Source organism: Drosophila suzukii, chromosome 3, assembly GCF_043229965.1.
Source record: "Drosophila suzukii chromosome 3, CBGP_Dsuzu_IsoJpt1.0, whole genome shotgun sequence".
In the NCBI taxonomy this organism is placed as follows: domain Eukaryota; kingdom Metazoa; phylum Arthropoda; class Insecta; order Diptera; family Drosophilidae; genus Drosophila; species Drosophila suzukii.
The window spans coordinates 41275032-41298250 of NC_092082.1; the positions used below are offsets into that span (position 1 = coordinate 41275032).

General features: G+C 38.0%; 1 protein-coding gene across 2 annotated transcripts in view; it reads left to right on the forward strand.

The window, feature by feature from the left end:
* l(3)80Fj (lethal (3) 80Fj) overlaps nt 1-19113 on the forward strand; it is a 57318-nt gene extending 38205 nt beyond the window's left edge. Inside the window, exon 3 of one of the 2 annotated variants that reach the window (XM_036822419.3) lies at nt 12255-12486. In XM_036822419.3, the coding sequence (XP_036678314.1) occupies nt 12255-12316 (62 nt within the window). In that variant the 3' untranslated portion in view covers nt 12317-12486. Of the gene's footprint in view, nt 1-12254 lie in introns of both variants that reach the window. The other variant, XM_017076951.4, reaches the window with a different exon arrangement.
* Nucleotides 19114-23219: the final 4106 nt, after the last annotated feature.

Consider the following 23219-nt stretch of genomic DNA (forward strand, 5'->3'; position numbering starts at 1 on the left):
AATCACTGCCACAAACTATATGCTCAAACTCCTTACAAAATGCATCAATTTGTTTTTTTAGTTCGCCATCCTACAATGTTAGATTTAGTCATTACTGACTGTTGCTTTTTTTTTTTGCTTTGAATAAAATGTGAATAAAAAAGAGATGAATAATAAATTGTAATTTTACATATATATGTATGTAAATATTTTTCACAATAAAATCGTTTTATTAATTTTTCCGTTTAGGAGCAGGAGGTAGGATAACCTTAATATATGTCTGCGTCGACATTGTCTTCTGGTATCTGGGTAAGAATTTGGAAACCACCATCTTCATCATCATCATCCTCATCAGAAGTTTCGTAACCACGACTGTTACATCACTTGCATTTACAATCAATACAACGAACTGCTAATACTTTCAAAGAAGGCTTGGTGGTTTTCCAGTTCTTACAACATCCGTCTGGATGCTGTTGATTTGGTTGTTGATGCTGTTGCTTTGGTTGTTGTTGCTGTTCTTCTGGTTGTTGTTGCTTTTGTTGTTGTTGTTGCTCCATGTTGTCCTCGTTCTCCTTCTCGTGATTAAGGATTGTTTTTAATGAAGTTCAATTTTTGAACTGACTTCGAATTCAGTTCTCTAGCGCTATCAATGCATATTGCTACCTGGATTTATTGCAGTTGGATGGCGCATAATTTTATGTTTGCACACTTTGCAACAAAGTACTTCTGATATGCTTCTGAGTCCCGGATGTGCGATTCAATAAAAAGAAAAGTAAAAATTTTGTCGTTAAATGACTAATGTTATATTCCCCTCACTTTGCAACAAAGTATTTCTGATATGCCTCCGAACAACGGATGTATGTGGGTGCGATTTGATTTCTATTAAAGCATAATTTAATTTCACAACAATATTTATTTCATAAGAATTTTAAACAAATATGTTTTATTTCATCATAATATTAAATCAAACAAAAACACCTCTTAACGAGGTAAAAAGTAGTGGCGAACGCGCCTTTAACAAAATTTTCTGATATCAACAATTGTGACGAAAAATTATATTACATTCGATAAAATAAATAAACTATATTAAATTTATGATTTCGGCCCGCAACAGTGAATATTTATTTACCTACACGTAAATTTTCTGTTGTAGCGTGCCGAATACATAAATTTATGTCAAAACAAGGAAGAACGCTATAGTCGAGTACCTCGACTATCAGATACCCGTTACTCAGCTAAATGGAGATATGCAAGCAGCAAAGCGAGATTAAAATGCGCCACCTACCGGCGGTATACAGATTTAAGCGTTATGGGCGTTAGAGTGGGCGTGGCAAATTTTTTTTTGGACCAATCGATAGGTATCGACGAGACCAATACATTTCAGTTAAAATTTTTTATCTAGCATGAAAATTGTGGGCGTCACAGGTTTTCGCGGTTTGTGGGCGTTAAAGTGGGCGTGGCAAACTTTTTTTTGGGTCAATCGATAGGTATTGATGAGAACAATACATTTTTATTCTAGCATCAAAACTGTAGGAGCCACAGTTTTGGGCGGTTTGTGGGCGTGGCACTGTGCTGAAACAAACTTGCGCTGCGTAAGAAGCTCAGGAATCTGCACGCCAAATCTCAATAGCCTAGCTCCCATAGTTTCCGAGATCTCAGCGTTCATCCGGACAGACGGACAGACGGACATGGCTAGATCGACTCGGCTAGTAATCCTGATCAAGAATATATATACTTTGTGGGGTCGGAAACGCTTCCTTCTGCCTGTTACATACTTTCCGACGAATCTAGTATACCCTTTTACTCTACGAGTAACGGGTATAAATAGGGCAACGCCATAATGGGCTAAGCAACACGGTCAAAAGAAAGGCGGTAAAAAGGCAGAACGGCAATACGGCGACTTTTTAAGAAGCATCTAGAGGGAAAAAGCGGTGAAAAAGCACCAAGAGTGAAAAAAAAACTTGAGTAGGAGCCACGGACCACGAGGTTAACTAAAAATGTTAGTTAAACTAGGTCAACTAAGGGTTGCCGATCTGCATATTATTCTACGCACGAACAATATTCCAGTCGTCGGAAACAAACAGGCTAAAATCGACGAACTCACACGGATCTTGGGATGTGATGAAATCGAACGCGATGACTACGATTTCGATGCAAATACCGTACAATCTCAAATTGACGAGCTGAAGCAGTTGATGATCAGCTTATCCCAAACGGTTCAGGCCTTAAGTGTTTAACAGGAAAATGCGACTTCGGGGCGAGCTAACGTAGGGAGCACCGCAGGTCCACCGGCTGTTTTGGAACAACAACGTCAGGCAATCCACCACCAGGCAAAGAACAACCTCATCAAAGGATCAGAGAAAGCCCCGAACGCACTGCTTACACCAACACCATCATCAAGGATGTGATCGGTGTGTTGCCCGAGTATGATCCAGTTAGGGGCAACATCACTTTACAACAGCTTATAAGCAAAACCGAGCAGTTGCAACGCGTTTATGAATGGAATGATGGGACAGTATTGTTTGCCATACAGCATACAATGAGAGGTGTCGCTAAGGAATGGTTAGATGCACAGACTGTATTCCAATCTTGGGAACAGTTTAAGACCGCCCTTTTACAAGATTTTCCAAGCGTGGTAAACACAGCTGATGTTCACAGGGAACTGATGCGACGTAAAAGAAAATCCAACGAATCGTTTAGCGAATACATCTACATCATGATGGCAATTGGAAGACGAGCTAATATAGATGAGCCATCTATTAATTCTTATATTATTAACGGATTGAACCAAAGCGACTGCACGAAGGCTCTGTTAGCTATGAATCTTCAGACGTGTTCAGAACTATTTAGGTCTCTGGACAATATGAAAACAGCGCAAACGCTGCAGTAACAAAGTGCTTCTTCTCAGTATGTTTACACGAAAGGCCAAGATGTAGCAGGGGGTGAGGCTAAACCCAAAGGACCAAAATGTTTTAATTGTAACCAAATGGGTCACATAGCTGCCAAGTGTCCAGATCCGCAGAAAAAGTCACGCTGTTCAATCTGTTCAAAGGTTGGGCATGAAGCTAAGGATTGCAGGGTAAAGGTATCATCAGTCGCTCAAGTAGACGCAGCAAATACCAAGGAGTACCCACCCATAATGAAGACTATTGAGCTTGGAGGAAAAGAGTTTTCAGCATTCGTCGATACTGGCAGCGATCATACACTTATTAGAGAGTCGGCTGTTCCAAGCGGATCAATTCGACAGAAATCGGTAAAACGTCTACAAGGATTTGGTGGATCAATAGTGGAGCCTAAGGAATGTATACTTACCTCGGTGAAAACAGAACGCAGCGAAATTTATATACGCATTCACATTTTACCCGATGACGTTCTTCCTTACGACGTTCTCATTGGCAGAGACTTACTCTGTAGTAAGGACTACGAACAGATTGGAAATTCAGGCGCGATAATGCAAGCAGAGGAATCAGCAATCAACTTTAATATAAGCGCTGACGTCAGTAGCTCCCAGCGCAATGAAGTGAGCTTTATGTTGCATAGATATACAGATTGCTTTGCCGAAGACCTTTCCCATATTGGCAGAGGCAATACCACTGTAATGGACATCGAGGTGACAACGGCAACACCGATACTGGGTCGTCGATACCAAGTTGCATTTTCTAAAAGGGATGCACTCCGATCTCAGTTAGATCTCCTTCTCAAGCACAACATCATCAGTAAGAGCACCTCACCATATGCATCATCGGCGATATTAGTCCCCAAAGCAAACGGAGAAAGTCGACTGTGCATCGATTATAGAGCTCTCAACGCAGTCACTGTAAAAAAGCGATATCCAATGCCAATTGTAGAAGAACAATTAGCCAAGCTGTCTGGAAACTCGTACTTTACAACTCTGGATATGACTTCAGGATATTACCAGATTCCAATGGGCCAGGAAAGCAAGAAATTAACGGCATTTCCGACTCCTGATGGACTCTACGAGTTCAACGTAATGCCATTTGGCTTGCTAAATGCACCAATGGTATTTCAGGAGGTCATCATGGATTTGCTACGACAGCTAGAACACCAACGCAACATAATAAGTTAGGTAGACGAAGTCATTATACCATCAAAAACTGTTGACGAAGGACTTGTCATTCTAAACGAGTTTCTACAGGCCATCCGCTCAGCTGGTCTAACTTTACGGCCATCCAAATGTTCCTTCCTGCAGAGTAAGGTCAAGTTTTTAGGACACTTAGTAACGGCAAACGGAATTCAGCCAGGAATCGAGAAAACCATATGCATCAGCAATTATGGAACGCCGCAAAACGATGCATTACTGGATTCTTCCGCAAGTTCGTCAAGGAATATAGCATAATGGCAGCTCCTTTGAGTAAGCTTCTGAAGAAAAGTCAAGAGTTCCTGTGGGAAGAAGAACAAGAAACAGCATTCCGAAACTTAAAGGAAGCTAATACATCGCAGCCCCTATTGGCTCTTTATGATCCAGCTCGGCGCCACGAAGTACACACGGATGCAAGCAGCAAAGGTATTGCGGGCGTTCTACTACAAGAAGAAGACGAAGGACTCAGGCCTGTATTTTATTACAGCAGGCTTTGCTCAGATGCTGAGAGCCGCTACTCAAGCTATGCGCTAGAAGTGTTAGCTATTACCGAGTCCTTGGAAAGATTCCGCATTTATCTCATTGGATCCGAGTTTGTAGTGGTGACCGATTGCAACGCTGTAGCAACGCTCAAGGAATCCACTGCTCTACAACTTCCAATCGCACGCTGGTGCCGACTACAAGAGTTCGACTTTAAATGCAAACATCGACCGGGAGAGCAAATGTCTCATGTAGACGGAATGAGTAGGAATCCAGTACATCCACCGGAGGTCAAAATAATAACAGTAGCAGACAACGTCTTAAAGATAGTTCCCATCGACGAAGACTGGATTTACACAATGCAGATGCAGGACCCAAAAATAAAAGACATCTTTGAGGTTTTTGTCAACAAGGACGCCAGTAACCAGTGGAGTCAAATTAAAACAGACTACTTCATCTGTAAAAGTCGATTGTATCGAAAAACTGATGATGGCAACAAGTTGGTGGTACCTCAAGCAATCAGATGGCGCGTAACCAAGAGCAACCATGATGAAGCAGGACATTTTGGAACCGAAAAGACTTTGGAAAGACTAAAGAAATATTTTTGGTTTCCAAGGATGCGTGGATATATCAAGTCCTACATTGCTTCTTGCCCTGAATGCTGTGTGAATAAGGTAAAGGGCGGAAAATCTGAGGGTGAACTATACTTGCAGGAAGTAGTACCCATACCGTTCCGAACAATTATCGTTGATCACGTTGGGCCGTTCATAAGAAGTAAAACCGGAAACTGTCACATACTGGTAGTTGTGTGTGCTTTTACTAAATACACCTTTCTTATACCAACACGTAATACAAAAACGACACCAGTTATCAAAGCCCTGAAACAAATTTTTTGCGTTTTTGGGCTACCTGTACGCCTAATTTCGGATAGAGGAACATCGTTTACATCAAAGGAACTCGACCATTTTATTAAGGAAAATGGAATTCAGCACATCAAAACGGCCGTTCGCACGCCTCGCGCTAATGGACTAAGTGCTTTGAAAACTAGCACAGCCAACGATAAAGAGTGGGATCAAAACCTTGGTAAAATCCAGTGGAGCATGAATACAAACATCAAATCCACCACAAAGTTTACTCCAAACGATCTGGTATTTAACTTCAATGTTAGAGACGTTTCCAAAAATCGGTTAATTCAAGCTTTAACTCAGGAATCTGAACCAGAAGTCAATGTTGAAGTAAATCGCCAGCAAGCTGAAAAAACATTAAAGCAGAGCAGCAAAAATGGAAGATACGCTATGATGCCAGGCATACTTCCCCAAAGAAATTCCGTGTAGACGATCTGGTTATGATCGATTTTGTTCCAGCTGCGACAGGAGATACACATAAATTGGATCCAGCTTTTAAAGGACCTTATGTTGTTACAAAGGTTCTGAATAACGACCTATACGTAGTTGAGGACCTTCCAGATCGTTCAGTTTCTCAGCGCCGATACAACAACGTAGTATCCATTGATCACATGAAGCCTTGGTGTGCTTTAATCCCAGATCTGGACACCAATGATGAAAACTATGACCACGCAACAGAAGACTAATCGCCGTCAGAAAAGGCCGAGATGTCAAAAATAGGGCAGTACGGTAGGCAACGTCAAAGGAGGAAGACATGTGCCGCACGCTCACAAGCTAACAAGAGTTCTTTATAATTTGTGTTCTTTATATATTTCATTAAATTCCTTGTCAATAAATACTTTATAACCATCCTGAACGAGCGCAGAGGTATTTTTGACATTTAATATAGTTTATTTATTTTATCAAATGTTATCGAATTGTTGATATCAGAAAATTTTGTTAATGGCGCGTTCGCCACTACTTTTTACCTCGTTAAGAGGTGTTTTTGTTTGATACTTTATAGGGTCGGAAATGCTTCCTTCTACCTGTTACATAATTTCTGACGAGTCTACGAGTACCGGGTATAAAGTGTAGGAAGTATATACATAGTAGCTGGTCAATCTAGCCATTTCCGTCGACCTACCGTTCCCTCGAAAACAAACCTTTCGATTTTATTGTATTTTAATGGTATATATATACAGTTGCGGCAACAAAAATAGCACCAAAGTGTGGGCAATTTTTCTTTCTGCTACAAAATGGACATTTTTTGCAATATTTTTATTCTGTGTGTACGGGTAAGTAGGGTTACATATCCTTTAACTAAAATAAAAGTGGTTGTGGGCGTAACGCGGATGGTTTTTAAAACTTCGATACATTTATGAAGAAAGTAGCATAATTATGCGGCAACAAAAATAGCACTATTAACGGCTTTTGGGTATAAAACTTCATTTGCTCAGATTTGTTGGCTGTTTTTGGTTTTGTTGTATTAAGAATAAGTACTACCAAGTGAATTGATAAAATAATGAATAAAATAGTGTTCCCAATGGGTCATTTAGCGCGCTGTAATGATACAGATAGAAGGACATTTAAAAGCTAATTTATAAAGGCAATGCAAAAGATAAGTTAGGTTGAATCGTAGAATTCCTTAAAAAAATGATTAGTTGTTACCTAAAACAAGAACACAAAAGAATAGCACGCAGTATGAAAGCCGCAATGACCCCATAACTGTTAAAAAGTCATGTGCATGAATGCAAGTAGGTCCCGTTTTAGGCGCCTATCAACTCGCTTTTTTTTAAATATTTTTACGTACATAAAAAGTTGGATATAATGTACATAAACAAAAATTATGTGCTTGACGTCCAAAAAAAAAATCTGCCTAGACTGCAGGGCATGGGTGAATTTGAAGGACTAGTCTTAAATAAGGCCCACAATAAAAGGGAAAGTCTTATATGGTCTGGCGGCTGAAAATTGCTCATGTTTAGATGAAAAAGACTGTAAATTCACATCAGATAACCTACATATCCAAAATTGAGTCCCCAATTCACATTTGCAAAGAACAATAATGGTGAAGCAAGTATCATGGTATGGGCATATTCTCGTACTATAATGTTGGTAGCATATCATAATGTAAACCCATACAGGATCAACATGTTCACCTTGATAGCTCAGAAATTGTGATGCAATTTTATTCGTAATACAAAACAAATTTATTTTGGAAGCTTTACCACGGTTATAAACCAAAAAAAATCAGATAGAAAGACGTCCAAAGTTTTAAAACCCTTAGGCTAAATGGTATAGTGGGGACCTTACAAGCCCCAGAACTAAAACACATCGAAAATCTTTGCAGAAATATTAAAAAACTATGTTTTTAATGCAAAACCAAAGAAAAAAACTGCCCGTGAGCTATTTTGAAAGAGCCAGACAACAATTTTGCCAAGGGAAAATTCTGGTGTCTAGTGACGTCAAGGTCGGTCGTTGTTGTTGTTGTTGTTGCAGCCCAAGCTTTAGAACAATATTTTTTTAACTTAAGATGTATGAAATCATACATTTCAATCAAAAAAAATTTTCAAATCGCCTCATTTTTAAGTTTTTTAAGACTTTTCTTTAAGTGGTGCTATTTTTGTTGCCGCATAACTTTGCTACTTTTTTGATAAATGTATCGAAATTTTAAAAACCATCCGCACCACTTTTATTTTAGTTAATAGATATGAATAGATATTAATAGATAGAACCCTACTTACCCTTACAAACAGAATAAAAATATTGCAAAAAATTACCATTTTGTAGCAGAAAGAAAAATTGCCCACACTTTGGTGCTATTTTTGTTGCCGCAGCTGTATATAAATATATAATAAAAATTGTATTCTTATATTCTTAGGCGATTCGAACTAGTCATGTCAGTCTGCCTGACAACTAAAAACGCAGAGATCTCGGAGACTACGAAAGCCAGATTCCATGGTTTAATACGCAGCTCCACCGATAGCTACGCCCCTAATTTGGAATAGTTTGGGGCGCCCAAATTTTAAAAGTTTTTATACCCGTATACCGTTTACCGTATATATATATATATATCTTTAGCGAAGGAAGCATTGTAATCTACCCTTTTTCTCTACGAGTAAAGGGTATAAAAACTTTTAACATTAGGGCGTCCCAAACTATTCCAATTTAGGGGCGTAGCTGGCGGTGGCGCTGCGTATGAAACCATGGAATCTGGCTTTCGTAGTTTCCGAGTTCTGCGTTTTTAGTCGTCAGGCAGATTTATATATACATATATATATTATATTTATGTATTATATACATTATATTTATATATTATATATATTATATTTAAATATTATATATATATATTTGCTATCATATATACATTTGCTATATATCACTAGCGAGGTCGAATTAGCCATGTTCGCCTGTCCGTGTGAACGCTGAGATCTCGGAAACTATAAGAGCTAGAAATTTGGGGTTTTACGTTGAGATCACTTAGCTTCATACGCAACGCAAGTTTGTTGTGAATGTGCCACCCCCACTTTTCCACGGCTTCCACAGCTTAAATGCTAGCAAAACTATCTGGAACTTAACTGAAATGTATTTCTCTCGCCAATTCCTACCAATTTACATTAAAAAAATTTTGTTAATCAAAGTTCCATGCCCACTCTGCTTCTTGCTTCAGCGCAAGTTTGTTTCAGCAGGGTGCCACGCCCATTCTAAAGCCCACAAACGCACTTACCGTTTAAAACGAACACATTTTTTAATGTTTTAAAAAAAAATGTATACGAGATTTTGCTTTGAGTATCAATGCCAACTAATTGTTAAAAATTGTTCGATTCGGGCCATTCATGAAAAAGTTAAAAGCAAATAATGTGTGCAATCTTGGGAACGGACGCTTTGGCGTTTAGCGTTCTCTCTTGTTTTGAACATAGAGTAAGAATCTATATAGAGTCGCCAATTGCTCTGCCCGAACCTCTGCCCAACCTCTGCTAAGAGCCAATTCAAGGCCAAGTTTGAAGCTAACTTAGGTGCGAAGCAACAGGAATAGGGATTTCGATTAAAAACAAAAACAAAACAGTGAGCAAGAGCGGTGCAGAATGAGGTGGGAATGAATTACAATTTCGATCGAACTTGTCAAAAAGAGGGGAAATAAGCATTTTTCGCCTAGGTGGCATCATAGCCTCATTATCTAAAGAGAGCGGCAGAGCAATTGGCGCCTCTATATAGTTCATTACTCTATGTTTTGAACAGCGATCGCGGGAATAAAGAATAGCGAATTTACCAAGTTGGTTAAACTCGACAAATACAAGAACGAACAGGCACCGGGAAAATACAATTAAGATTGGCCAACGGCGATGGTGACATCGACGGTACCAAGAGCACCAACCAATGATAACGAAGAACGTCAGCAGTTTCGACAACATCGGAAAAGACGGTACCAGCGTAGTTATAAATAACAATTCCTTAACTTAAGTAATGTTAGTTCCTAATCCGACTCAATAAAAAAAAGTTTGGCTATGTTTAATAAAAGCAATCAATCAATCTTTTAACTTACATGAGTTGTTTTGATGTGAAACGTATCGACTTTGTCTTTGTGGTCTCCAAACGATTTCTTATTTTTATCACGATAACCATTTATATAGGATTTTTATATAGGTTTTGACATAGCAAAGATATGGCGATGCTTTACTTTTGTTAAGTTTATTATGACTTTAAATTAAAAGGTGTACAAAAATATTAAAAATTCTCATAAATTATTATTTTTGCCAAGCTTTCAGATAAAATTAACTTCCATAACGGGTTCAGTGCAAAATATTACCCAAACTTAAAAAAAGTCAATCGTGCAGAAAAGCAAATCGGCATTTTTAATTTTTATAAAAAAAACATTGTGATGTTCTACACATCGTGATAAAAATAAGAAATCGTTTTGAGACCCTAACGAAAACCTATATATGTTTACCATATTATTATACTTATTATTAAGTTTTCCTCCAGGCAAACACCCTTCCCCGAAGGCTTTTACCGATTGGGGGAATCGCCTCTTTAATCTGCTCTTTCCTAATAACTGTAGACAGTTAAACTTAATTCTGGCACCTAAAATAATTTTAAACTATAGTATTTTAAAAAAAACAGATTTTAATTTTTTCTTGTCAAAAAATGTACACGTTGTACATTGAATATTGAGCGTTGACGAGTATTCTGCGCTTTGCAAATATATCTGTTTGTGTCTACACGACATAAAACTACTGGGTCACGCCGCGGGACGCGGGACACGGGGACAATGGTTACTGCGATGCGGAACCACAGGCGATATTGGAACTGCACTGAGGTTAAGCTAAGATTAGCTGCTAGTTGAGATACTGTAGTATTACGAGCTCTATTCCCGGAGGTAGAAAGTAGAAACGCGGGGTTATAAGTTGCGTTGATAGCTGATTTATTCTTAAATAGATTACATCCATGTATATAACACAGAAGTTCAGTAATGATAGGTATCACGAGTTGTATTCTAAGGTAGGTCAGTGAATTTTGATTATGCTAACAGCTTGCGTTTGGCTGACACTGCAGAATAGCTAACCGATTGGCGGGGGAGTGTGACGTCGAGTCGAACGGTCAGTTAGTGAGACGTCGACTTAAGTCATATAATGTGCAATATGGACATCTCATCTGCAGTCGATGCAACTGGACGCCTGGTACTGATCCCAACCTTGGGTACGAAATTCAATTTAATTTAATCGTCGAAAGTGTGAAAATTCCTTTAAGTTTAGTTCGGTTACCGTAGACGCCAACAGCAAGGCTTTCTCCAAGTAATATCTGCTACTGCAACGTTTGCAACTGGTAGCCAGGATAGTCGGCAAGTCTCTCGAGCGCCTTAAATTCTCTCTCCGTTTGTATAAACAACACGAGTAAATTCGTAGTTGAAATTTTTATATTGTACAAATTAATACCCTGAGTGCTTTGGATTGAGTATCTTAAATGAATTCTTCATTTTACTTTTGGGTTTTCGACAGTTCTTAAATGCAACTTAGCTACTGCAAGCAGCGGGTGCGAGTGTTTAGGCGTTGCGAGGTCCCGCTGATTCTGCTGAGGTGGCCTCTTGGATGGCAAGCCCCTCTTGATGGATTGGATCGGAGTATTAGCTAAAACGTCTTTTCTGTTAAGTCTATGGAAGGGTTTTGGCGTGACCGCCGATGTAGCTGCTGGTGCGTAACTTAAGTTGCACCGCCACCGGTTAGGTCTGCCGGTTACTGCAGGGGACCGCCGAGGGTATCTGCTGAGGCGGTAACTCCCGCCCTCAGACTGAACTACCGACCATAGTGGAGGAATGAACGGTGTGAATGTAGAAAGTGGAGGTATGGATTTGATTAAAAATAGAAAGCGTGGTGGGGTTTCAGGTGATGGGCTTTCTCCGCTACCAACAACACGATGAACATCCCTTCAGTTCTGCAGTCGGCTCCGGGTGACATGTCAGATGGCAAAAACACATCCGCTGTCGACGTCAGCAGAGCAGTTTGCGCAGCGTAGAAGACTGACGACGAAAATGGTCGGACAAGAAAAAGAGGCAGATATTTGTAGATTTCCCTCTCTTCATTGTTTTATAATCTGCTTTTTTTTTGTTTGCGTTTATCCGTTATGTTTAGCTAGCGACCAAAATTTTGCTGCAAAAATTATTGCGGCGTAGAGACATACATATATTGTGTTTCAAAATAAAACAAATATTTTGTTCCATAATTTGTTTCTGCCTTTATGGACTTTATACAAACTTGTCAGCCTGCTCTGTGTACATATATACATAAATCATTAATGTATTTTTTTAATATTTATTTCAGGGAGCTGGCTATCTAAGCTTCAACAACATAAATCAAGACCATTTGCCCAACATTTTAAATGAAGCTGTTACATTATTTTGGAAAGCGCTGGAGTGTGAAACTCAGGAAAAAGTAATTTGTTGCATGTTAGACATGTTCGCCTTGTGGACCCAAAAATTTACCAACGAATTACCAAGTGTGGTTATTAACATTTTTAAAACTGGCATTCGGCTGAAAAGCACAAATCAAATAATTCGGCAAAGTTATCTCGAATGGCTTCTTTTATCCATACAATGTACCGAGATTAATAACCATAGTGCTATTATACCAGATCTTATTTCGTTTTACACTAAAGCATTGCAAAACGCATCACAACTATGTAATTTGACTGAGGCAGTCTGCATAGCTTGTATAATGCTTATTTTAGAAAAGCCATCAGAAAATTATAACTTTTTTTGGACCACAGTTTTTGATATGAACAAAAAATATTTCTTTAATGAAAAGATTACTGCAATAGCCCCGACCGAGACTTTATGCAATATATCATTAATGACAAGAATATTGCTCAATTCATATCATGACAAAATTAGAGGGGAATTGGAACCAATAGTTCGCACTTTAATTTACAACTTATGTAGCAATTCAGTAAAGGTTCGAAATTACACTACTGGCCAGGTAAAAAAAATACTAAGTGCTTCAAAAGGAATAGAGTTCGTGAAGTTAGCTATCTATGAATTTGGTAAACGCATTAGTTTAGTCAACATTCAAAATGACGGAGACACTTCAATTGATCAATTTGGAACTCCAACACAAGCGTATGTAGACGCGTTAGTATGTTTGACCAGTATAAACGATATTTCGTATAATGAAGCTATGGATGTTGCTATGGAACTTTTACTTATATCACACCATCCTGCAATTGTATTGAATGAGCCATACTTATGGGAAATAACCATTCAGAGACATTTTAGTTTAGATCCAAAACAATTAATATTGGCTAAAAATAGTGAAATAGTTAATAAATATATTAACAATTTTATAAGTAATGCGCAATACGAAAACACCATATCAGCATTAGTTCGAATTTGTCCTAATCCTATTGTACCAACAGTTGTAAATCACTTAAAAACTTATCTTTGCAATTCTACCAATTATCACTCTTCCAATGAGGAATATTTGACATATTTGACTCCAGAAGGTGAGTTGTATGATAAAAGTGTAATACCTCATATAGACTCACAATATGAAACTGTTCGTATTAAAAGAGAAAATAAAGTTTACAGTTACAAGGAACAATTGGAAGAGATTCAACTTCGTCGTGAAATTGATGAGAAAAGAGAAAAAGAAGGAAAATTAAAAACTATAAAATATACTCAAAAGCAGGAAGAGCAAATTAAAACTCAAATGGAAAAAGAGCTAAGAGTAAAGTTACGGATTCACAACCTTTATGAAAAATTAATATCTAAAATAAGCTTGCTTAAAGCATCATGTTCTGGAAATGGAGAACAAATGTCACAACATTTTTATGCTTTGTTGGACCATATTTTGCAAGCTTCAAAGAGCCCTTTGAGTGCAGAGGTTCTTACAGATCTTTACTTATACTTACGCAACTTGTGTTTTACTTTCCAGCCAAAACTTGGACGTGACATTGCAGTAGCGACAATCAAGCTTCAAGGCCCGTCATGCATTTTAAAAGAGGAATATGAAGCTTTAAATATAAACAAAGCTATTAATGATATTATATTCGATCTTGACAATCATGTTAAATCAAACTTACTTGACCCTCCCTCATTTTCTTATGCGTTTGAGTTTCTAAAGCGTGCTCTATTACTGTTAAACAATGATTCAAACAATGAACTTATTTCGAAAGGCATACAAATAATAGCTAGGCATACAAATGATGAGGTTAACTGTAAGCCGCAGTTTATGCCTAGATATGGTATGATTGAAGTTTTGTTATATATTTTTAAAAATAACAATAAACTCGCAGCACAGACGTCTGATGCCATCTTAGAAGTAGCGAAATCTTCAAATGGTAGTATTTCCAATGCTACCCCGGATAACCAAATTATAGATATATTTCTACAATCCCTGCAATCTAATACTGACTCGGTTAGAAAAGTTGCGTTAAAATCCTTGAAAATAATGGTAGATGGAATTGTAAATCACCTTAAAATTGATAATAGTCTTAAAAAAAAAGTTGTAACTCGATATTGGATAGCAAAATATGATACAGAGGTAGAAAATAGGGAACTGGCCCTCCTTATTTGGAATACTACAAACTTTGCCTTACCCGGAATTGACGATATAATTTGTGATGTCACACACCCCGAACTATGTATCCAAAAATCAGCTTCAGAATCCTTAGTCCCACTATTGGCTGACGAAGAAAACATAAGAAAATGCCTAATAAAGAAATTATTTTCAATTTACAATGAAAAGTTATCACTAATACCTCCAGTATTGGATAAATTTGACCGTGAAATTGAGCCTGCTACAGATCAATGGAAACCTCGAAGGGGTGTTGCCATTGCATTCTCCACTATCGCTCCATTATTATCTATTGATGACATTGATGTTATTATGAATTTTATGGTATCACACGGGCTTGGTGACAGAGACGATATCGTACACAAAGAAATGCTAGCAGCTGCATTAAAGATAGTTGATTTACACGGAAATAAAACAATAGTGAACTTGTTACCTGTGTTTGAAGATTTTCTCGATAAAGCGCCAAAATCTCAAAGTTATGATAATATTCGCCAAGCTGTTGTTATTCTGATGGGTTCGTTAGCACGACATTTGGAAAAGGATGACAAGCGAATTGATCCTATTGTTAAAAGATTATTAACAGCATTGTCTACTCCGTCACAACAAGTTCAGGAAGCGGTCTCGAACTGTTTACCCCATCTTATGCCATCCGTGAAAGAGGAAGCCCCCGCAATGATCAAAAAATTATTACACTCATTGGCAAAGTCCGACAAATACGGCGAGAGACGCGGAGCTGCCTATGGTATTGCCGGCATAGTTAAAGGTCTTGGTATTTTATCCCTTAAACAATTAGATATAATGTCGAAACTGACAGCTTATATTCAAGAAAAAAAAAATTATAGATCCAGAGAGGGAGCTTTGTTCGCTTTTGAAGTTTTATGCACTACACTTGGTCGTCTATTTGAACCTTATATAGTTCATGTGCTACCACACTTGTTGCAATGCTTTGGTGATCCCTCCCAATATGTAAGACAGGCAGCCGATGACACAGCAAAAGTAGTTATGGGAAAACTTTCCGCGCACGGAGTTAAACTAGTTCTTCCTTCACTTTTGGAAGCTCTTGATGAAGACTCGTGGAGAACAAAAACAGCCTCTGTTGAATTATTAGGGGCAATGGCATTCTGTGCACCGAAGCAACTGTCATCTTGTCTTCCTAGTATAGTGCCGAAACTAATTGAAGTCTTGGGAGATTCCCACACTAAAGTACAAGAATCTGGTGCGGAGGCTCTGAAAGTAATTGGGTCCGTTATTAAAAATCCTGAAATTCAAGCTATTGTTCCCGTGCTTTTGGATGCGTTGGAGGATCCCTCTAATAATACATCTACTTGTCTTCAAAGCTTACTAAAAACTAAATTTATACATTTTATTGATGCTCCGTCTTTAGCATTAATTATGCCAGTGGTGCAACGTGCTTTCATGGACCGATCCACAGAAACTAGAAAAATGGCCGCACAAATAATAGGAAATATGTATTCTCTAACGGACCAAAAAGATCTAGCACCGTACTTACCAAGTATAATTCCTGGCCTTAAATCATCCTTATTAGATCCAGTCCCTGAAGTGCGTGCTGTATCAGCTCGAGCACTCGGTGCTATGGTGAAGGGTATGGGTGAAAGTTCATTTGAAAATTTATTACCGTGGCTTATGGAAACATTAACTTCCGAGTCTAGCAGTGTGGATCGCAGTGGAGCAGCACAGGGCCTATCCGAGGTAGTTGGAGGACTTGGTGTCGAGAAAATGCATAAACTTATGCCAGAAATAATTTCGACAGCAGAACGATTAGACATTGCTCCACATGTGAAGGATGGATACATAATGATGTTTATATACATGCCTGGAGCATTTCCAGAAGCATTTACGCCATATATAGGGCAAATTATCAATCCAATCTTAAAAGCTTTAGCGGACGAAAGCGAATATGTTCGCGATACTGCTCTCAAGGCAGGACAGCGAATCGTTAATTTATATGCAGAAACTGCTGTGGCACTGTTACTTCCCGAGCTTGAAAAAGGATTATTTGATGATAACTGGCGGATTAGATATAGTTCAGTTCAACTACTAGGAGATTTATTGTACCGTATATCTGGAGTATCTGGAAAAATGACTACAGAAACAGCAAGTGAAGATGATAATTTCGGCACCGAACATTCTCATACTGCTATTATTCGCTTTTTAGGAGATGAACGTAGAAATAGGGTATTATCAGGACTTTACATGGGACGAAGTGATGTTTCGTTAATGGTACGGCAAGCTGCGTTGCATGTCTGGAAAGTTGTTGTGACAAATACTCCGAGAACTTTGCGCGAGATTCTTCCAACATTATTTGGTTTACTTCTAGGATGTTTGGCTAGTACAAGTTATGATAAAAGACAAGTGGCTGCTCGAACTTTAGGTGACTTGGTAAGAAAACTAGGGGAACGAGTTTTACCAGAAATTATACCTATTCTTGAAAATGGTTTAAACTCCGATCACCCTGATCAACGCCAAGGAGTCTGCATTGGCTTATCTGAAATAATGGGATCTACATCAAAAGAAATGGTACTTACCTTTGTGCATAGTCTAGTTCCTACTGTCCGCAAGGCTTTGTGCGATCCATTGCCTGAAGTTCGAGAAGCAGCAGCTAAAACATTTGAATCGTTACATAGCACAGTTGGCTCTCGGGCGTTGGATGATATCCTGCCGTTTATGCTAGAAGGTCTCTCAGACCCGGATCCCTCTATTGCTGAGAATACTTTGGATGGCCTTAGGCAGGTAATGTCCATTAAATCAAGAGTAGTTTTGCCATATCTAGTGCCCCAACTGACTTCTCCACCAGTAAATACAAAAGCCTTATCTATTCTTGTATCTGTCGCTGGTGAAGCGTTAACAAAATACCTGCCAAAAATATTATCAGCTTTATTAGAGGCCCTATCAGAAGCCTACGGATCTCCGAATGAACAGCAGGAGATCGATTATTGTCAAACGGTTATATTGTCGGTAACCGACGAAATTGGAATTCGAACAATAATGGATACATTACTTATATCAGCAAATTCTTCTGACCTATGCACTCGTAAATCATCAGCAAGTTTACTATCTGCATTTTGCATTCACTCACCAGGAAATTACTCGCAATACATTCCTCAACTTTTAAGATGTTTACTTAAACTGTTGGTTGATAATGATAAAGAAATATTACAAAAATCTTGGGAAGCTCTCAATGCTGTAATTAAAGGTCTGAATGCCGCACAGCAAATCTCTCATGTGTCTGATGTGCGCCAAGCAGTTAGGTTTGCAGCAAGCGAACTAAAAGGACCGGAGCTTCCTGGATTTTGTTTGCCAAAAGGAATTACTCCGCTGTTACCAGTTTTTCGAGAAGCTATTTTAAATGGATTACCTGAGGAAAAAGAAAACGCTGCACAAGGACTAGGAGAAATTATATTCTTAACCAACGCACAATCATTGCAGCCTTCTGTAGTACATATAACTGGTCCATTAATTCGAATACTAGGTGACCGTTTTAATGCAGCCGTTAAGGCAGCTGTATTGGAAACTTTGTCAATTTTGCTTCATAAAGTGGGTGTCCTATTGAAGCAGTTCTTACCACAACTTCAGACCACATTTCTTAAAGCGCTGCATGACCAGAACAGAAACGTAAGGATGAAAGCCGGAAAAGCTTTATCTGAATTAGTAGCAATTCACTCTAGAGCAGATCCCTTATTTAATGAAATTCATAACGGAATAAAAAATTCAGATGACTCTTCTGTTAGAGAAACAATGCTCCATGCTCTTCGCAGTATTGTTAGTCGATCTGGAGATAAAATGTCGGAACCAATAAAAAAACAAACTTATATTACCTTATTAAGTATGATTGGCCATCACGAAGATGTCACACGCAATGCCGTTGGCGGATGCTTGGGGGCGATGTTAAAATACATAGCGCCTGGACAAGTAGAGGATTTATTTAATAATTTAATACTGACGGATAGTACGGATGATCTATTAGTAAAGCATGGATACACAATAGTTTTGTTTGTAGCTTTAAAAGAATGTCCCAACGAATTACTTTCTTCAAATCTGCACGAAAAGATTATATCTTATGTTTTGGTCAATATTTCATCAGACAAAGTGTCAATTGCTGGCAATGCAATAAGAGCTGCTACTTATTTTTTGGAGCACTATCTCATCAATAATTATGAACTCCCTCTTAATGTTGTAATAGCATTAGCTAGAGCTATGAATCATTCTAGCAACGATGTTAAACAATTGGTTGCAAAAAGTTGTACCCACCTTTCTAAAAGTTTAACAGCTGATCAAATTAATCTTGAAGTTTTCAAATATTTAGTCCCCATGCTAGTGAACGGTACTAAGGAAAAGAATGGATACGTTAAATCAAATTCAGAACTAGCATTAATTTCCATTTTAAGGTTAAGAACTGACGATTCGACTTATACAAAAATTTCAGATATTTTAGAATCAGGTGCTAGGGATTCATTAATTGATGTTGTAACAAAAGTTTTGAAACGTGCATCTCCGCAATCCATTATAAAAGAAGAAGAACTTGATGATACACTTCAAACATAATTGCAAACTTTTTTAAAACAATAAATATAATTTGCTCTAAAAACCATGTTGCTGTATTTATACTTTTTAAAAATAAAGACAAAATAATTTATATAAAATTAAATTCTTGGGTAAGTCGTAGAACATTTTCAGCAATATTCTTAGCCTTAACGAAATCGTCGATGCGTCTAAGTATCCAAATACCTATAAAGGAAAACGATTTTGCTATATTTTATGCAATTACATAACACCAGTTTAAAAACGTCGAAGACATTTAGCTCCAGAGATTGAAGCTTAAGGTTTTTTTCTGCTTGACTCCTTGATTACTCGTAAATTAAATTAACAAATTGTAATGGGTTTTTAAATAAGAGCGCTACAAACTTTTTTTTTTTTAATTAAACAAAAATGGTTAGGATACCCATGAAGTTTCTTATTTCTGTGGAAGTTCATTCGATGCTACTTTGTATGATTTTCGTTGCATGGCCACCACGGACACGCTTGCAAAAGTCCAGCCGCTGATTTCATTTTTTGACAATTTTTAAGCATAAATCGGCCGATACTCAGGTTCAGGATTGATATTCGTAAGAAGTTCATCAATCGTCGCTGGATTGTTGCCATACACCATAGACTTGCCGCAAGACCGAGACCAAATTACTGGGCCATAACCTGACATAACACCAAACTTGGTTTTTAATAAATCGATCGCGGTATCGGTGATTGGCTTGTGGCGCCTTCGTATTGGCACCACATATTGCCCAAGTCCACGTATCATCCAATTCGAGCCAAACCGAAATTTTTGCGGAATGCAATGGTGACTCGTAGAGTACGTGTAAATTGCTGCCTGACCAAAAACCTTGCCATTCGGCCACAAATTAGCCTCATCCATAAAGTTGAGGCCACTGACTATTAATCTCGGTAGTAAGTATTAATTATTTTTTCTTCAGTGGACCAAAAGCTTGTTAGCGATATCGCAAACGAGAGTTATACAGGTATATAACCCTATAAAGTATTTATATTCTAGATTATAATCACTAGCCGAGAAGAACATCACATGTTCGTGTGTCTGTTTGTTCACCCGAACGTTCGCTTTTATTTTATTTTTCTATCGGCGACTTTTAAAGTTATTACCTTTAAACGAGCGTATATGGCAAGAGCATGGTCAGTAACGACATAGCCAGTAGATAAAAGTGTTGACAAAGGTGTAAACAATTCCATCGAATTTATATTTATTTGGTCAGGTTAAGTTGGTCAATAGAGTGACGGGTATATTAAAGGCGAGGCATTCGACGATTGCGTTTGTTCTTGTCTTTTTATCTTTAGTTATGATTAGCCGATTTCGCTGATCGGAACTAACTTAAAAAAAATTGTTTAATGCATTGTCTGCAGACATAAATGGCATTCAAATTATATAATTCAAACACTAATAATCCAAATATATTTTATAGCTTCCTCTCGAAGATAATACTTTGGTAGAGACAACAAGATAATAACAAAGGTCGACGCAATCCTGCACTTTAAACCTTTAACTTGTGAATCTAAACTTAGGTAAATTTTGTTACTTTTTTTACACGTTACTCGTAGATTAAAAGAGTATACTAGATTCGTTGGAAAATATGTAACAGGTAGAAGGCAGCGTTTCCAACCCAATAAAATATATATTTACTTTATCAGGGTCACTAGCGGGAGTTCATCTAGCTATGTACGTCTGCCTGTCCGTATGAAAGCTGTGATCGCGGAAACTGTTAAAAATAGCATGCTGGGATTAGGCATGCCGGCTCGGGAGATTCCTGCGCTGCTCAGGGTGCCACGCCCACAAACCGCCAAAAACTGTGCTGCTTGCAGTTTTAATGCTAGAACAGATATTATTAACAGATATGTATTGGTTTAATCAATACCTAACTCAAACTCCCAAAAACCGACTTATAAAGGAGTTAAGAAAAGAGGCAGAGTCAGGCAATGACGTATTCATTTGTGCGCCCAACCGACCGAGGGGCGCAGTCGTGTGTCGTAAAAAAAAATTAGGATCTAATTCTGTGATAGAAAATGTAATATTAATCCTTTTAGGGGAGAGGCAGAGCGTCATATTTTGAGATAATAGAATAAAGTCTATTATATTCAGAACATAATACTCTGAAAGGTTCATGCAAGTCATACTTAGATCTACAATGATTTAAAATTAGGGGAATGTAATTTCTTGTTAATCTGCATTGAACAGAAAAGTAAAGCTGGCTGACCAAGTCGGGGCTATCAATTTCACCTCGAGTAAGGTTATACAGTGGCGAAAAAAATAATAGCACCACTTCAATACATTTTCTTCTGGGTAAAATAAAATTGTTTTCAGTGTTTGTTTTTTTTCAACACGCAATTTTTTTGTACTCTTTAGTATTCTTTCTAACGAAAAAATGTGTTAGCTTATTTTTGAATCCTGCCTATAAATTTATTTTTAAGAGTTTTATTAAAAGAGCCCAAAAAGAGGCGAACAAATTATAGCACCACTACAACATTTATTAGCCTTAATACAAAGCACGGGTCAATTAAATTTATCTATAATTTAAATATTTTTAACACAAAAAGTTTGATAATACCATTGACGGTGCAAACTGTGCGTACATATCTGAGGGAACCTAACCTAAAAACCTGCAGCCCGAGAAAAGTACCACTTTTAAATGCCAGACATATATCTAAGCGAATGAAGTTTGCCAAGGATAATGCAAATTGGTCACCCGATCAGTGGAGGAATATTTTACTGTCAGGTGAGAGCAAGGTGATTATGTCAGACGTCCAAAGAACTCGGAATTTAAGCCCCAGTACACCACAAGGACCATAAAGCATGTAGGGCGTAGTGTGATGGTATGGCCCCGATACATTGGATCAAGGCCATCATGGATCAGCACGTATACGTGGATATCATGGATACCATTATGCTACCTTTCGCAGAGTATGAAATGCCGCTCGTGTGGGTCTTCCAACAAGATAATGACCCCAAACATACCAGCAAGAAGGCGAAGAAAAGGTTTAGGGACAACTCTGTGAACGATATGTAGTGGCCTCCGAAGTCTCCAGACTTTAATCCAAAAGAGAATCTATGGTCGGACGTCAAGAAGGCAGTCGCTGCATCAAAACCAACATCCATCGGATCCCTTTGGGGAGTAATTAAGGAGTCCTGGACTCAAATTTCCATAAAACGATGCAAGAACCTAGTTGACCCCATGCCAAGACGCTGCGCAGATGTTATTTCCAATAAAGGATACACAACAAAGTATTAAATGAAGAATATAAACATAGATTTAACAGTTCAATATTGTTATCTCATGAATATTGGTAGTTCCTATAATTTTAAACCCATTTTTGAAAAGTGGTGCTATTATTTTTTTCGTTAAGTTTTTCAAGTTTTAGTAAAGTTATTTAAATATTATAAAAACTTTCTGATACTTTGTTGCAATTCCATTCCAAAAAGGTATTGCATGTTTTGACAGAGCTAAAAATACAGGTAGGGTGACTATCCAAACATTGCTCGAGTAAGTGGTGCTATTAGTGGTGCAGCTGTAAATAAAGACTGATCCAAGCATAATTCTGCGGTTGGCTACGCAGGGTAAGTTAATTAGAAGTAATCTACTAGAATAAGAAGGTAAAATGAGGTTTGCATCCCAGTTTAGGCACCTTAAAGCAAATAGCAAAAAGTTGTTCTGTACACATTCGATACGATCAACATGAAATGACTCCAGACGGGAGATCCATACTCAAGCGTCGGGCGGACAATGGAAATAAATCAGGTCTTGGTCATATAAGGATCGTCAAATTCCTTTGACCACCTTTTAATAGAGGCAAGCGCACCCCTAGCTTTATTCACCATGGACGAAATATGATCAGCAAATTTTTGTCTTGGGTCCAAATAAACGCCATTATCGTTTACTACAGTTATTCATTACCTTAATGGCGTAATAATATTTTCTAAGAGCTTTGGGATCGCTCACAATTTATTTATTGTTTGTTTGGATTTTGCTACGCTTCTTGATTAGTGGAATTACAAACGATTCCTTTCACATATGGGGAAATTGTTAAGATTCTAAAGATAAGGTAAACAATTTGAGAAGGCGCTTGCATATTCCTCTATTCTTTGTCTTATAATCTGCCCTGTTTAGCTAGCGACCCACATTTTGCGGGAAAAATTAT